We start from the raw sequence: 16733 nt of genomic DNA, 5'->3' as shown, positions 1-16733 counted from the left end.
GGCATCAGCCACCTGCAGAGGCTCCTTGTTCGCCCTGAGCAGGGCCGGGAGGAGCTAGGCCGGGATGTGGGGCACCAGGGTGGGCAGCACTGCCTGCTGCATGTGCCCAGGTCTCTCCGGAGTCGTTCTGTGAGCTGTGGATCCGGGACACCAAGTACGTCCAGCAGCCCTGCGTGGCACTGACCGTGTATGTGGCCATGTGCCACAAATTCCATGTGTGCATCCAGTGGCGGCGCTCTGACTACTGCCGTGAGTGGGGGCAACGGGGTCTCATCTGATGAAAAGGTTCCCAGGTTCAAGTTTAGTCTATGCTTTCTCAAGTTTAGTCACTCACTCATTCATTGATTTATATTAATTAGTAAGTTTACAATATAGAAATATTATATTTTATGAGAAAGCTATAATAATGTACATGAGTAAATTAATACATGTAAGCAATGCTTTTGCTTTATTCATTTATTGTATTAGAGTTCCTACCCTATAAAATGAGGACAGTAGCAATAGCTCCCTCCTAGAGCTATCTTCAGGATGATATGCCACAAAGTTACTGACCAGTAAATATTAGTTTCCTTATCTTAATTTTTGCTCGTTTCGCTTTTCTTCGGTCTCCTCCTTCCTTGGGGATGGAAATGAGGTCCACACCCTTCTCACCCCTGCTAGGTAGTGAGATAAGCAGGGCAGTTAGATTTCCAAACACGAGCAGATCCAGGAAGACTGGGGGCAGCTCACATGAGGACCACACCTAAGCATATGACCTATGACAGGAAAAACAAAACATACCAAGTACTGATTTTTCCAACTGCGGAATCTAACACAGGGGGTATGAAATCAATTGGAGGCAGCGCAAGCATTTAAAAATTCAACAGAATATAAAATTCTAGTACATATTGTATAGAGGAGGATTAAGCATGATTTCATAAAAAGCATGTTTTGTTTCAATATGTCAGGAATTTTCACTCTCAGCTACCCTTTTGAGTCACACAGAACATCAAAAGCTCTACTGTTTGGGCCCCAGTCAGCTTCAGATGGCCCAGGCCAGGGTCCTGCAGTGCGATTTTCAAGCTTCCAAGTGATTCTTTTACAGTCAGGCTTGAGGTCAGCCCCCTGTTCTGCAAGCTGTGTGCACTGGCCACAATGTCAAATCTGCTTTTCATAGTCAAGAGAGTTTAAAACATTGATCTAGAGCCAGAGGTTGGCAAACTTTTTCTTAAAAGGACCAGATAGTCAATATTTGGAGCTTTGTGGGCTGCATCATCTCTGTGAAGAAGTCTTTGACACAGAGACGATACAGCCCACAAAGACTCCACTCTACCCTTGCAGGACAAAAACAGCCTCAGACAGTATGAAAAAAAATGCACATGTCTGTGTTCCAATAAAACTTTATTTGCAAAAACAGAACAGGCGGGATTTGGGCTATGGGCTGTCCTTTGCTGATCCTGACGGAGAGCAAGGAGGTGGACACGAAGCCCCCTGACTGATGTGTTCTCTGCCCAGGGCAGGCTGAGACTGCTATCCCTTCCCACGCTTCCTGCGACCAGGGCTCTCAGGGGGAACCCTGCTGGCGTCTGAGCTGGGCCTTTGCCCCCTGTCCCTGCAGCCTTCCTATGCTCCAGCGAGTCCACCTACCAGGCATGTGTGGCGGCCTGCGAGCCCCCCGACACCTGCCAGGATGGGATGCTGGGCCCCCTGGACCCTGAGCAGTGCCAGGTGCTGGGCGAGGGCTGTGTCTGTGCTGAGGGCACCGTCCTGCACCGGCGTTGCTCCTCGCTCTGCATCCCTGAGGACAAGTGCGGTAGGCCCCTCCCTCCCCATGGGTCCTCCAGGGTGGGCCTCATCAGGGGTCTCCTTGCAGCCTGTGGCCCACAACTGAGGCCCCTCTGCGTCCTCCCAGTCCATGCTAGGGTGGGTGGTCAGTGTCCCAGGAGGGTCTATCCTGGGATTCTGCCCCCACCCTCAACCCCCTGATCCCCAACATACGCAATGCAGCCTGCACCGACAGCATGGGGGTGCCGCGGGCCCTGGGCGAGACCTGGAACAGCTCTCTCAGTGGCTGCTGCCAGCAGCAGTGCCAAGCCCCAGACACCATCGTCCCAGTGGACCCGGACTGCCCAGGGCCCCGGCTAGAGAGCTGCCCACGCTTTGGGGAAGTGGTCCTGCTCCTTCCCACTGAGGACCCCTGCTGCCTGGGGACTGTCTGCGGTGAGTCCCACCCCAAGACAGCTAAAAGGCTACAGCCCAAAGTCAGGTGTGGTGGTGCACGTTTGTAATCCCAGTACTCTGGGAGGAGGATGGCAAGTTTGAGCCCAGCCTGGCCAACTTAGCTACTTGACAAGGCCCTGTTTGAGAGAGAGAGAGAGAGAGAAAAGAGAGAGAGAGAAAGAAAAGAGAGAGAGAAAAAGGAAGGAAGGAAGGAAAGAAAGAGAGAGAGAAAGAGAGAGGATGGCAATGTAACTCAGTTCAAAGGTTCAATTCTCAGACACACACACACACAAAAGGCTCCAGCCCTGCCCACCTTGCTGGCTAGGACAAGGCCTGGGAAAATTAAAGCATCCCCTGTGAGGGATGAGCTAAGGAGAGTGGAGAACTGGGCTTGGGGGTGCCAGAGCCAAAGTAGGGAGGTTTAAAGAGGCACCGGCTCTGAAGACCAGCAGTCTGGTCAGCTCTTCCTCCATTACATTATTGTACTCATGACCTCAGGCAAATTATTGACATCAGCTGTGCCCACCTTGGGGTGGCTGGGAATCACTTGAGTTAATACTGAACAGCAGTTGGCATGCTGCCCATCTCCACCAATGTTTACAGCTCTTCTGTCCCAGCTCTGGGTCCTCAGGTGACCCCCAGAGGCCTCTTCCAGGAGCAGGGGTCCTGGGAGCTAGGGATGTAAGACCAGGCATCCGGGGGTCGGGTGGTGGTGGGGCGCAGCGGGATATCCTGGCCTCCAGGTGACAGGCCGTGTGGCCCTTGGGCCAGTGTGTAACCAGACTTTGTGTGAGGGCCTCGCCCCTACCTGCCGCCCAGGCCACAGACTCCGCACGCACTTCCGGGAAGACTCCTGCTGCCCCAGCTACAGCTGTGGTGAGAGGGGTAGGGAGAGTGGGAAGGGTCCAGGGGGGTGAGGGCAGCTCTGGGGAGTGGGCCCTGGCTGGAATCAGGGCAGAGCCAGGGCAGGGCCGGTGTGGCCAGCAAGCCACGTTCTCAGTGCCCACATTCATTCCATCCTGTCTCCAGAATGTGACCCTGATGTGTGTGAGGCACAGCAGGTGCCCAGTTGCCGCCAGGACCAGACCCTGATTGCAGGCCGCCTGGGGGATTCGTGCTGCACCTCCTACTTCTGTGGTGGGTGGATGCCTTGAGCCAACAGCCCCTTTCTTCCCTCCGCTTCCAAGAGAGCACGGCTGGGAGGAAAGGCTGAGGTCTTCTGGTTGGAGGGTGGTAAGGAGAAGGCTGGAATCCCTGTCCAGAGAGCAGTGTGGGACAACGGGAAATGGACCATGTCACCCCCAGGCTACTGAGCATGGAAACTGCTCAGGGTCAGATTTGGGGCTACCAAATGGGGAGGCTGTCCAGATTCTGGCTCTAGGATGCTCACATAAGAACACGAGGTGCTGCTTTTAGTTTACCTCCAGCCACACTGGATCTGTTGAGATCCCACCTCCGCCCCAGGAACCTGCTGCATACCAAGACCCTGAGGGGTCTTTGACAGTGGTGACCCCTCTTACCCCTCAGCCTGCGGCGACTGTCCAGATCCCATTCCTGAATGCCAGGAAGGGGAGGCGCTCACCGTGCACAGGAACACAACAGAGCTCTGCTGCCCGCTGTACCAGTGTGGTGGGTCCTGGCGGGCACAGGGAGGGGTCTGGGGGACCTTTCTGTCCAGCATGAGGACTCCAGGAAGTAGCCCTGCAGGAGCTTCCGGAGCCCACATTCCTCCAGGGACTCCAGACCCTGGGGTGTCTGAGGCCATTGTGACCTAAGGGGCAGCTGGGAGGTGCCCTCCCCTGGCCAGTGTTGCACCCTGAGGATTCACATTGTGCGATGCCTGTGACTCACATGTCACCCCCATCCTGCCCGCAGTGTGTGAGAGCTTTCGCTGTCCTCAAGTGCAGTGTGGCATGGGCACAGCCCTGGTGGAGGTGTGGAGCCCAGACCGATGCTGCCCCTACAAGTCCTGTGGTAAGTTCCAGGTCAGGGCCACCTCCCCAAGTGGAGCCCCAGGGCCCCACCACTGTCACTTCCCTGAGATTGGAACACACACACACACACTCCCAGATCTCTCCAGGGCAACTTCCTCCACCTGCATCACTCTCTGAGGTACCTACAGTTCTCTCTCTAGGATAAAAGGAGAAAAAAACCAGCTCCCTATTCCAAAAACATTTCCTGTTTTTAAAAGTCCTTATTGTAAGCCTGGTGTGGCAGCACATGCCTGGAATCCGGGTACTAGGGAGGCTGAGGCGGGAAGATTGCCATGAGTTTGAGGCCAACCTGGGCTACATAGTGAGTTCAAGCCTAGCTGGAATTACATAGCAAAACCCTGTCTCAAAAAGGCAGAAGATAAATAAACATCCTTATTGCAACCTCCTGATGGTATATCATTTCCTAACACTCACCATCCTTCCAGTGGCAAGGCCAGTGGAAGCACCAAAGACCAGTAAGGAAAACTGGTGAGCTTCAGATAACAATGTTATTTTAAAGAGTCAAGAAGCTTTAGTTTGCCTCTGGCTATCTAGCTCTTCTTTTTCCAGCCTCACTAGCATGCTAGTGGCAGCGCAAGGGTGGGAGGTGAGTTATTCATTGCTCTGTCCTCTGTCCTTGAAGCACAGATAAAAGCTTAGCACACAAAGCAAGCTTCAAGAAGAGTTTCCTGCTGCTCTGCCTGCAGTTCTGGGGCTCTGAGCTAGAGCCCTGTGCCCCTGAGATTTGTTAGTGTTGTCACAGTTTAGGGAAAGCCCTGGACAGCGAGGCGGAGCTGGCTGGAAAGCAGATAGTCAGAAGTCCCCCTGTTTATTGCTGGAGAGGGCCCTCTAGGGGCAGGGAGGACTGGCGGAGGAAATCTGGGAGGCTCTGTCTGATGATCCCCCCACCCCCACCCCGCCCCAGGGAACCATGGCCTGCAGGACACAGCGGTGCCCACTGCCCTGCCAGGGGAGCTGCGGCCTCCTGGGGATGGGTGGAGGCTGGACCCACCCAGGCTGGGGCTGAATTTGTGCCACGGGAGGGGCTGTGTGCAGTGACAGGGTGTCCCCCCGGGCCCCTTTGGTGAGGTGGGTCCTGCTCCCTCCTGTTTTTCAGAGTGTGACTGCGGCACAATCCCCGTGCCCCGGTGCCATCTGGTATGGATACCCTGCCCTTCCCTACCTTCCATAGCCTGTTCCCCTTCCCGGCATCCCAGACCCTACTCCTTTAGTCTAGTAAAAAGGAGCTGGGTGTGGCAGCTGTAATCTGTGTACTCTGGGAGGCTGAGGCAGGAGGACTTCAGATTTAAACCCTGCCTGACCAACTTAGTGACTTAGCGAGACCCTGTCTCAAAACAAGAAATAAAAAACTGGGATGTGCAGTGTGAAGGCCCTGAGTTCAACCCCTGGGAATTTAAAAAAAAAAAAAAAAAAAAAAAATATATATATATATATATATATATATATATATATATATGGGGAGAGAGAGAGGAGAGAGAGAGAGAAAGAGAGAGAAAGAGAGAGAACCCTGTGTTGTGAGTCAGCATCCTCGCTCAGGCTTTGCTGCTGGCTCTCAGGGGACTGTGCCCTCTTGTACAGCAGCCCTGCCTGAGGGTTGAGGTAAGGATGATGAAGATGTTGATGCTGATGGTCACATAGCCAGGATTTTTTAAAATGAATTTTATTGGTACATTTTAGGTGTACAATATAATGACATTCATCATTGGAAATTTGCACCTTTACATACTCTCTCGGTTCTTATTTTTTCCCCATTTCCCCTGCCCTCCCTTCAACCCCTCCATCCCTCCTTATTTACAAAGACTTTGTTTCTATTTTTTCATTTTCTCATATTAATTCCATTCCCTTCTTTCCTTTCCCCTACCCCTCCCACTTCCCCTTCCCCTTTGCCCCTTTTCTTCCTATTTCACATTACCTATTATACCTTTTAGTCCTTATTTACACTTTCAGTTTCTCACAGTAGAGAAACTATTCAGTATTTACACATGTGATTCTTTTAATTCTTTGGGGAAGATCCCCAGCAGTGGAATAGCGGGGTCAAATGGGACTTCCAGTCCTAGTTCTTTGAGGTATCTCCATACTGATTTCCACAGTGGTCACACCAGTCTACACTCCCACCAGCAGTGGAGCAGGGTTCCTCTTTCCCCACAGCCCTGCCAGCATTTGTTATTGGTTGATTTCATGATAGCAGCCATTCTTTCTGGGGTGAGGTGGAATCTCAGCATTGTTTTCATTTGCATCTCTTGAATGACCAGTGATGTTGAACATTTTTTCATATGTTTATTTGCCATTTCTACTTCTTTGCCTGAGAAATGTCTGTTCATTTCAGATGCCCATGTTTGGATTGGGTCTTTGAATTTGGGAGGTCTGATTTTTTTAAGTTCTTTATAGATTCGAGATAGTAGAACTTTGTCTGAGGGACAACTGGTGAAAATTTTTTCCCACATTGTGGGTTGTTCTCTTCACACTGCTGGTGGTTTCTCTTGCTCTGCAGAAACTTTTTAGTGAGAAGAAATCCCACTTGTTGATTGTTTGTGCTAGTTCACTGGCAACTGAGGTTTTGTTCATGGAATCTTTTCCTATGCCAATGTCTTCAAGAGTCACAGAGCCAGGATTTGATCAGGGATTCTGATTCCAGAAACCATGCTCTTAACCTCCAGTTGCACAGCCATGGAGCAAGGGGAAATAAGAAACGTGAAGTGATGTCAGGTCACTTTCTGGGTTACACATATTCTCACCCAGTCCCAGCACTGCTTTCCTTTATCCTCTTCTCCTGGAAACTGGTGAAGACAGGAATTAGTGTGGTGCTGCCCCGGTTCCCCTCTTGAGGGCAGGAGGACATGGAGAACACCCCCAGAAGGGAGGCTTGGGAGTAAGGAGCATGATTCAGAAAGGGGCCCAGGTGCAGGCTGCTCCCGAGGGGGCCAGGACCCCCACCCTGGTGCTGACCACCTCTGCCCACCCAGTGGGAGAAATCTCAGCTGGACGAGAAGTTCATGCACAGTGAGGAGAATGTGTGTGGCTGCGCCAAGTATGAGTGTGGTGAGTGGGCAAGGGGCGCTGGGGAGCGGAGCAGGGTGAGTGGGCCTTGGTGGTCATGGCTGGGCTCACGATGACCGCAGCCCCTGCTTGCCACCAGTGAAAGCCCCTGTGTGTCTGAGCCGTGAGCTGGGGGTGCTGCAGCCAGGCCAGACGGTGGTAGAGCTCTCAGCAGATGGCGTGTGCCACACCTCCCGCTGCACGGGCCTGCTGGACCCCCTCACCAGCTTCTACCAGATCAACACCACCTCCGTGCTGTGTGACGTCCACTGTGAGGCGGTAGGGGCAGTGTGGGCTGGGCTGCAGCGGGTCGAGGGGCTGGCCTGGCAGATACTAGGTGCTCCAGAAATGAGGGGGCCCTCAAGCTTCCCCCAGCTCCCCCAGCAAGTCTAGACAGTGGGCACTCTGTGGAAAGGACCAGGAGGCGGGCAGCAAGAGCAAAGGATTAGATTTTGGGCCTGGGAACCATGGGTATCTGACAGAGAGGACACACATTTAAGCACCTACTGAATGCCCTATCCTTTTGGGTGGTATGCTTGTGTTACTACCGTTTGTAAAGCCCAGTACCTAGGACAGTGACTGCCTTCTAGTAAGAGCCAAATAAGTTGCTTGAACACAAGGTGTTTAGAATTATGCCCAACTTTCAGAAAAGAAAAATGAGATTTAGTCATTTGCCAAAAGTCCCACTGGAGCCACGACTCAAATTGAGGACTGTCGAGAACCAAACTGACCTCTTAATTATGAGAATGCTGCCTCTGGGAGTGGGGTCACCTCTACACGCTGGCAATGAGGGGGCTTTGTGGAGGGACAAGGGCAACCTGCCCAGCCACCAGAGATAGAGGGCTGACGTTCCATTCCTGGGTCCCCGTAGGGTCCTTCTCGGGCTGTGGGCCCCCCAAGAGACAGGCGGACAGTGTAGAGCTGGAGGGTGGAGGGGTGCAACCAGATGACTCCAGGCTGTCCCACCCCACCCGGGCTGCAGAACCAAGAGTATGAGCACCCCCGGGACCTGGCGGCTTGCTGTGGCTCCTGCAGGAATGTGTCCTGCCTCTTCACCTTCCCCAATGGCACCACCTCCCTGTTCTTGGTAAGCAGCCCCTGAGCCGCCCTGGGACAGTGTCCTGGAAGGGGATGCTAGGACCGAGGCCCTCTCCAGCTCCCGGGCCAGAGCTTCGTGCAGATGCCAGGTCCTGGGCTGCCCCGTCCTCGGGCTCTGCCATCTGCCTAGCCACAGGCTCCCATTGCTCACTTCTGTGCCCTGCAGCCTGGGGCATCCTGGATCGCACACTGTGCCCGCCACCACTGCAGCAGCACTCCCCTGGGTGCCGTGCTTGTGCGCTCTCCCATCAGCTGCCCCCCACTCAATGAGACCGAGTGTGCCAAGGTCAGTGCCCCCTTGTCCCACAGTGTGGCCTCAGCCAGGGCATCAGCTGGTTGCGGGTGGCAGTGGAAGCCGGGGAAGGGTCCTGGGTGTAGGAGGGTCCTTGGCTTAGACCACTTCACACCCCACGTCCTCACACATCACACATCCACACACTGATGCACAGGAACCTACACGTGTGCCAGGCCCACTCATGGACACCATCACAGGCAGTTGGCCGCTCACCCCTCACACACCCCACAGAACCATGAACACACTCTGGTACCACACACACACCAGCTCACCCCAGAGCCCTCAGACAGGCACCCTTGCACACACATGCACCACACCTGTGAGTGGTTCCGTCCACGGTTCCCTCCAGGGACAGCTGTCACTGCAGGCACACCTCAAAGAAAAGGATTCCTGGAGGAGTTGGTGTTGTTACTAAATTATTAAAATTACTGAGGTTAACTCTGGGCCTTTGATGATTTCTCACTCTTCCTTAGACAACAAATACATGCACAATCATACACACACACACACACACACACACACACGAACTTACAAAGAGCTAGTCCAGAAATTATTTTATCCATCTCACAATAGAAGAGGAGGGTTGTAAGAGATAATTTCCCCAGTTTTAGAGATGGAAAACTGTCCTAGTCACTTTTCTTATTGCTGGAACAAAGTACCCAACACCTGAAACTCAAAGGAGGGGAGGGTTATTTTGGCTTCCGTTGTTAGTCCGTAGTTGGCCAGCTCCTAGGCAGGAAGGCATGGTGGAAGGGCCTGGCAGGCAAAGCTGCTTAAGTCATGGAGGCCGGGAAGCAGAAAAAGTGAAGAGAGGAGCTGGGAAGGGAGATATATGTTCCAGGCCTCGGCTCCAGGGACCCGCCTCTCCCAACCAGACCCCACCTCCTAACGGCAAGTCAGCTATGAAAGCCCGTGATCTAATCACCCTCCAAAAGCCCCACCTCTGGGAGCTTGAGGCTCTTAGGGGACATCTAGATATAAATCATAACAAAAACTAAGCCCGAGGGAAAGGAGCAACTTATCCAGGGCTGAGCTAGAGCCCTGGACACTAAGCCACGCCTTGTACCCTCCTTTGCTGGCCGCCTGGAGGCCACCACTGAAGATGAAATGTCCCCACATCCTCTTCCTCCACAGCATGGAGTCGGCAGGGGAGGGTGTGTGGTAATGGCCACAGGAAGAAGGGAGGCCCTTCTTTTCCTTTTCTTTTCACCATCATTTCCAAGGCTCCGGCCTCTCAGGGCTGCAGGCAGCCTTAGTGCCAGCTGTCTGGCCAGTCAGCTTAGCCCTCCCGCTCTTCCACAGCCTGCCTGGGTGGGGAGCTCCTGCCCTGGGGCATCATGGGAGGAGCAGAGTCAAGACTCCTAGACTCCCTTTACTATTGCTGGGATCTTGGCTCCTGGGCTGGAACAGGGTTTTCTGCACCCACCCCTTCTTCTTTCCCTCTAGGTTGGGGGCTCCGTGGTCCCTTCCTTGGAAGGATGCTGCAGGACATGTGAGTGAGACGGCAGAGGCCGAAGGGTGAGGGGTGCTGGTGGGGGCAGGATGTTACGTCAGGGTCAGGGGGCCGGGCTCCCCTGGCACCTCTGAGGGCAGCTCCCCAGGGCGAGTAGAGGAAAGGATAACATCCTGACACGAGGCTCGCTGCACTGGCAACATAGCAAAAGGCCAGAAGCCGCATTCATGTCTTTGTCCCAATACAAGCCCTCTGCTTCTTGCTGGGTGCAGTTGATAGCTCACTAGACACTCTGCTGCCCCTGCCCCTGACAAGGACCCCAGCCCAGATAGCTCCACATTTTCTGTGGTCAGAAGCCTGAGTCTTGGAGGTGCCTCCTGGTGGGGCTCAGGCCTCCAGGGCCCCAGAGTGAATCAGAATGAGAGCTCTGTGTCTCTCCTCACACCTAGCTCCTGAACACCTGAGCACCCCAATCACATATACATGAATGGACCAACGAACCTTCCAGTGTTTGCTCACATGTCTGCCCTCCTGCTGGGGTGCTCTGACCCTGCCCTGAGGGCTGCAGGATTCGGGGCCCTTTTAAGTCCACATCACACACTCAAGGAGACCCGGGATCAAGACTTCAGTGGTTTCCCTGATCCACAACTTTTTGCTCTCTGAATGTTCCCGGTGGCCCCATGTGACCTGAGACACATGTCCCTCTCCCCAGGTTCCCCAGGGACTCTGTTTCCTGTGGTCCCCTATAGCTCCGCCTCTCCTCCAGGGGTTAGTGTCCACTGCCACCCAGGTACTTCTCTTGGAAGCTCCAAGGACTGAATCAGGCAGCTGTATTGCTATTTCCACCAATGTCCCCTCTGCTAGGCGGCCCTGAGCTCTTGGGGCGAGGGAGGGAGAGGCCCCCTGCTTCCTGGCTCTGGCAAAGACCCTTTGGCCCCCAGTGCATGCTGGGTAGTGAGCCAGGCCCCCCGGGCTTGCATGGGAATGCTTCAGCAGCACCCACTCACCTGGTGCCACTAATGCCCAGTGCCACCACTGCTTTGCTCCTGCTGTCTCTCAGCCAGTCTCCATCCAGGGCCCAGAGGGCTGTAGTCAGGGCAGAACTCAGTTTCCCTGTCTCTCTATGATGAGGTCCAGAGGCCGGGAGAAAGGATTCCATCCCATTTCTGGTGGGCTTCCTGGGCTACAGAGTGAGTGCCTGCACCCAGCAAATATTTGTTGAGCACCAACAATGTGCCAGGCAATGAGCCAGTACAAACAAGGCCTTGAGGAGCTGATATATTAGTGGGAAATAAGTAAAACTAAAATATATCACAGGTCAGAGGCACTGAGTTGTGTGAGGCCCGAGGCTTAGGCAATTGGGGGGGATTTTCTTAAGGAAAAGAGGACAGAATTATAAATCTATATTGAGGTATAAATGTGAGTATTTATTTAGAGTGAGGAAAGAACTCACAACAACACATGGAAGGGATGTACAAAGGAAGACTCTAAGCTTAGCTTCAACAGTGTGATCACAAATGGCCTCTGACAGGACAGGGACAATGCCCTGATGATACAAGGCAAGGAGGGCCAGGGAGGGCTGGGAGGAGGGAGGAAATCAGGGCAGGCCTGAGCAAAGGGCAGTTGGGGCACATAGCTGAAGGAGGTGAGGGGCAGTGTGAGCCTCGTGCTTGGTTGTCTGTGGGCAGCGTGGTCCAGGCAGAAGAAACTCACACCTCGTTTTCCATGCCTGAACCTGGGGGGTGGGCAAGTCCCTGGCTCTGTGTGGTGGACAGAGAAGCAGCCACATCTTGCCAGGGACTGGGAAACTGCAGCCTCTCAATGCTCGAACCCCTCTCAGAGTGGGAACACTGAAGTTCAGAGAGGGTGGACCCCTCCCCAGGGATCAGAGATGGGGTTTGTGGCTGGGCCTTGGGTGAGGAGGCAGCTTTCCCATGTCCCCAAATCCTCCTATTCCCTGTCGCAGTCTCTGAGGGGTCCAGGGCAGCCATCCCAGGCGTCTTCCTTGGTCTCATGGTCTCCCACGCTCACACTGCTGTCTTTGCCTGCCTGACTCCACCTTGATCCAGAACACTGGGATAAAGAGCTTCCCCCTGGCAGGGAGAGGCAGTAATGCATGAGCGCTAACCTGGAAGAGGGACCCTCCAGCATGACGCTAACTGCCCCGGGCTGGCCCATCCTGCTGCCCCCAGGGAGAACACCTGGGCCACAGGGGTCTCACCTGCTCTGTCCCCCCAGGTAAGGAGGATGGGCGCTCCTGCAAAAAGGTGACCATCCGCATGACCATCCGCAAGAACGACTGCAGGAGCAACACACCTGTGCGTGGTGCCCGCATGGCGGTGGCGGGTGGGCAAAGATGGGGATGGAGAGGGCTTGGGGATGTCCTCTCCAGGCTGCCTCACTGGCCTGCCTTCTCCAGGTGAACCTGGTGTCCTGTGACGGGAGGTGCCCGTCCGCCAGCATCTACAACCACAATGTCAACACCTATGCCCGCTTCTGCAAGTGCTGCCGTGAGGTGGGGCTGCACCGACGCTCCGTACAGCTCTTCTGCACCACCAACGCCACCTGGGTGCCCTATACAGTGCAGGAGCCCACTGACTGCGCCTGCCAGTGGTCCTGAGGCTGGGGCCTGGGCTTGCTGGGCCACCACTACCACCTTCATGTTCCAGGTGGCCCAGTGTGGATGGGGGAGGAGGTTAAAGTGGCGGAGTGCTGGTCTGAGCTGAGCATGGGGTGGTGGACAGAAGCTCCAAGAAGGACCAGAACTGGCCGCCTTTCCCATCCTGGCTCCCTGTCTGCCTGCCTCTCCACCTCCACATAAGGAACAGTGTTCAGCTCTGTCCCTGGCTGGAGGTTGGGATCAGGCTGCAGATCCAGGGCAGCAGGACCCTGCACATCTGCGACAGTGGCTGCAGTTCTTGGTGAAGGGGGTGAGAACTTTCTTAGGAGCTGGGACCAGAGTTGACCCCAATCCAAACTTAGGATCAGGATGAGCTGCCCGGGTCCTTTTTTAGCCCTTTCGACCATGGGAGAAACAGACACAGTGAAAGGAAAGGGGCTCTAACTGCAGCCTCAGGCCTGTACAGAGCTTCCAAGGAAGACCTCGCCAAAACAACGAAGGTGTACTTAAGGAGCCCAGGTCCTCCCACAGAGGCGCTCGAGACCAAGTACAGAGACTGAGGGGTGGGCTCAGTGCCTGTCAAGTTCTCTCTCCCTCCAAGAGGGATGCTTGATGTTCTGGTATCGACCTTGTAATTCAGGAAGGGATTTAGAAGGGTGGACCCAGGCCTGTGTCTCTGTATGGCTCCTTCAACCCCAAGCCACCCATCCTGGCAGATTGGCTGCCTTGTGAGTTGCTGGTGGGAGGAATGAGCTCCTCAGCAAGGACCCAGCACTAGTCACCCAGATGTTGGGGACAGTCCACCTGGAGGCTGTGTGATGGGTACTCTGAGCCTGCAGGTGCAGCTCCTGACTCTGCCATGTGCCTTTTCTCCAAGGACACAGCAGAGTTCATCTCTGGAGAGGCCTGAGTGTGTCCCTTGTGTCTCAGCCAACTCCAGGCTCTGTGCTCTCTGGGACTGTTTAGCAGAAAAGCGTCTGTCAGTGGAAAATGCAGCCCAGTCCATGTGCACCCAGCATCCCTCAGCACCTGTCAGAGGCTTGTTTCCAAACCACAGTGCCCTCCCTAAACCCAGGGCAGGAGAGCTCAGCCACACTTGTCTCCTGCCCTCTTTGTATACCACTGGGTCCAAAGGGCATAGACCTGGTGTTATTTGGGCTCCAGCTCTGCCCCGATGTGTACAGATGTGTGGCTGTCCTTGTGCCCCTTCGGATGAGAAGGCTATCCCAGGATGGCCCCCAGCTGTTCCCACAGCCTCTCTGCCCCTGTAACTGTATTCTACTTGTGTATCAATAAACCACAGGAAGACTTTAGGCTTCAAGCATTCCTGAGGACGCCAGGTTTGCTTCGACTCTGAAGGAATGTCCACTGGGAAGAGAAAACCCTATTTTATGGTCCCGGAGGCCAACTCTACTTCTCCTGCCCCACTTCTGGCCAGCACAGTGTCCCACACAGAGCAGGCCCTAAGTGGATGCCTGCTGGTTGGGACTGAACTGACCAGAGACTGGCTTCTAGGGGAAGGGGGTAGGAAGAAAGAAAAGGACATTTGGAACAACAGGGAGCTGACATCCAAAAAAGGGGCCTGAGCAGTGATCCCATCTAGAGACCTCCCATATAGGATGCACATGGGACAGAGCTGAGTAGGTTTCCTGGAGACCTCTCAGTGTTTTGTGTTGATTTCCCTCTTGTTCGCCCAAAGAATGAAGTCAGTTTTTGCAGCCCCACTGGCTGTGCTAGGGTTAGGCAGAATATAGAGATGAGCTCTTAGCGATACTTCAACTTTAAAGGACCACCAGCACCTAAGGACCGAGTGGGAGGGTACTTTCTGGTTGTCCCATGTGGGAAAGGGGAGGATGAGGGCCAGGGAGGCATCCCTCAATAAGGGGGAGACCCCTAGGGCTGCATCAGTGCTCTCTATGCAACAGCTTCACCCACCTGGAGGTTCTAGGGCATCCCTTTTTGTCACTGGCACTTGGAAGTCTTGGATATTAGTTTATAAGTAAGCTTCTCCTCTCATGGCACGTGTGTCTGCTAACATGGACCCTGGGGTTTTTCCTAATGAAAAAGGAGATTTACAGCCTCTTAAGCAGCACACTTTTAAATAAGCAATGGATCAAAGAAGAAATCAGAATAGAAATGAGGCATTTTGATCATCTGATTATAAAATTATGACACAGTAAACTTGGGAGATGCAGCTAAAGCAGTACTTAAGGGACATTTATATCTTTAAATGCATCTTTCATGCTTGTTAATTGCTCACTATTACAGACAGAGATGGGAAAGATAAGGCTTCCAAACTTAGATAATTTGTAGTCAGTCCTTTCCTTGGCCTTAACACACTCCCTAAATCACATATCAGTAGCTTCCAGAGTTTCAAACACCACGCTCAGCAGAGAACTGTCTTAAAATTACATAGTGAGATGGTTAGATTAAGACACTAAGTGGTTCTTTAGCCCCTGTCGAGATCCCAATGTCCCCGGCTCTTCACCCCTCACCTCATTGCCACTTCCACCTGTTTATGTGCAGGTCTGAGGAGGCAGCTTTTGAACTGGGCCAGATGGAGGCAGAGGGCATCCGGTCACAGGCGTCTCTCTGTGGTCTGTTTAGGAGGGTCTCTGATCTGTCACTGTGAAGCCTGGGCCTCCTTGGTTCCAGCTGGTAGCAGTCCCCAGTCGTCCTGCTCTACCCACACAGTGTACTCACTGGTGGCCATACTGGCTGATGCTCTTTCTCCATTGCTGGAATCAGTGTACCGGCTGCTCACCTCCCACCTCTTTCCCACTCCCCCAGGGGGCTCTGCTGCCTTCTTACCAGAAACCATCCTCTCATTCCAACCTTTTGGCTAAAACTCCCTAGTCCTATTCCCAAAAACCAACTCTTTCAAGCTCAGACACTTAGTGAAAGATTAGAAAGAGCCAAATCACCAACTCTGTTTGCATTATGAGGAAGAGAGGAAACCGGCAATTTGAAAAGTGATCACTGCCACCTAACTGCCCTCCAAAAGGCCAATACTGGCAGTGCTGGTATGAGTGTTAATGGATAGAATTTGACGATGTTGATTTTGTTTAAAAATGCATCTTTTGATTAAATCATCTGATTTCTGAGCAGCTATGGTGGGTGGAATAATGGCCTGGAAAGACACCCACATGTAATTCCTGGCACCTGTGAATATGTTATCTTCCATGGCAAAAGGGTCTTTGCAGACATAATTAAGTGAAGGACCATGAGATGAGGAGATTATCCAGTATTATCCAGGTGGGTTCAGCTTAAGCACAAGGGTCCTTATAAAAGGGGAGCAGGAGGACCAGAGACAGAGGAGATGTGCTGACAAAGGCAAGGATTGGGTAATGCACTTTGAAGTGTAAGTGATGCACTTTGGAGGAAGTAGTCACTGCTCATAGAGTACAGGCAGCCTGTAGATGATGGAATTCAAGAAAATGGACTCTCCCTAGAGCCTGCAGAAAGAACGCAGACCTGCTGGCCCCTTCATTTGAGCCCAGCAGATCTAATTTCAGACCTCAGACCTCCAGAACAATGAAAGAATAAATGATGCCCCTTTAGACCATGACATTCATAGTGAGTTGTTATAGCAGCAGTAGAAAACTCATGCAGCATCTAAAGAAAGAACTCATACAAAGAAGCATGTGCTAGATTTTGCAGCATTGGGCCAAGTTTTAAAAATTGGTGACAATTTTAAATGCCTATCAATAGGGAATGATACAGCCACACTATAGAATATTAGGCAGCATTGTTGTGTACTGATATATTGGGCTCTCCAGTGGATGTTAAGAAAGGAAATTGTGGATTGGTTCCCACAAAATGACCTACCTCCTTTATGCCTCTATGGGGGACACACACACACACACACACACACACACACACACACACATTCTCACACACACACACACATACCCCTATATTGGTCTTGTTTCCTTGAAGGGTTTTCAAGATTGAGCAGAGCCCTTCTTGGGTGTTAGAGCCAGCTGATCCAATGGTAACTTTGGTCCTGAAAAAGCCTCTTTGGTTGAGTGTCCCAAG

General features: G+C 53.1%; 1 protein-coding gene across 1 annotated transcript in view; it reads left to right on the top strand.

The window, feature by feature from the left end:
• The window catches only part of Otog (otogelin), a 77938-nt gene extending 63933 nt beyond the window's left edge, over positions 1 to 14005 (top strand). The window contains exons 42-56 of the mRNA XM_021263876.2: positions 111 to 249; positions 1598 to 1792; positions 1987 to 2199; positions 2971 to 3075; positions 3229 to 3336; positions 3727 to 3828; positions 4075 to 4173; positions 5290 to 5330; positions 7157 to 7232; positions 7330 to 7508; positions 8212 to 8316; positions 8494 to 8613; positions 10069 to 10114; positions 12314 to 12393; positions 12495 to 14005. Coding sequence (XP_021119535.2) covers positions 111 to 249; positions 1598 to 1792; positions 1987 to 2199; positions 2971 to 3075; positions 3229 to 3336; positions 3727 to 3828; positions 4075 to 4173; positions 5290 to 5330; positions 7157 to 7232; positions 7330 to 7508; positions 8212 to 8316; positions 8494 to 8613; positions 10069 to 10114; positions 12314 to 12393; positions 12495 to 12695 — 1809 coding nt within the window. The 3' untranslated portion in view covers positions 12696 to 14005. The remainder of the gene's footprint in view (positions 1 to 110; positions 250 to 1597; positions 1793 to 1986; positions 2200 to 2970; positions 3076 to 3228; positions 3337 to 3726; positions 3829 to 4074; positions 4174 to 5289; positions 5331 to 7156; positions 7233 to 7329; positions 7509 to 8211; positions 8317 to 8493; positions 8614 to 10068; positions 10115 to 12313; positions 12394 to 12494) is intronic.
• Positions 14006 to 16733: the final 2728 nt, after the last annotated feature.

This window comes from Heterocephalus glaber, unplaced genomic scaffold (genome assembly GCF_053883595.1).
Source record: "Heterocephalus glaber isolate CG9 unplaced genomic scaffold, H.glaber_assembly_v1.0 deba00001428, whole genome shotgun sequence".
Taxonomy (NCBI): Eukaryota; Metazoa; Chordata; class Mammalia; order Rodentia; family Bathyergidae; genus Heterocephalus; species Heterocephalus glaber.
The sequence above is the reverse complement of the archived record's forward strand: the minus strand, read 5'-3'. Positions and strand labels throughout refer to the sequence as shown.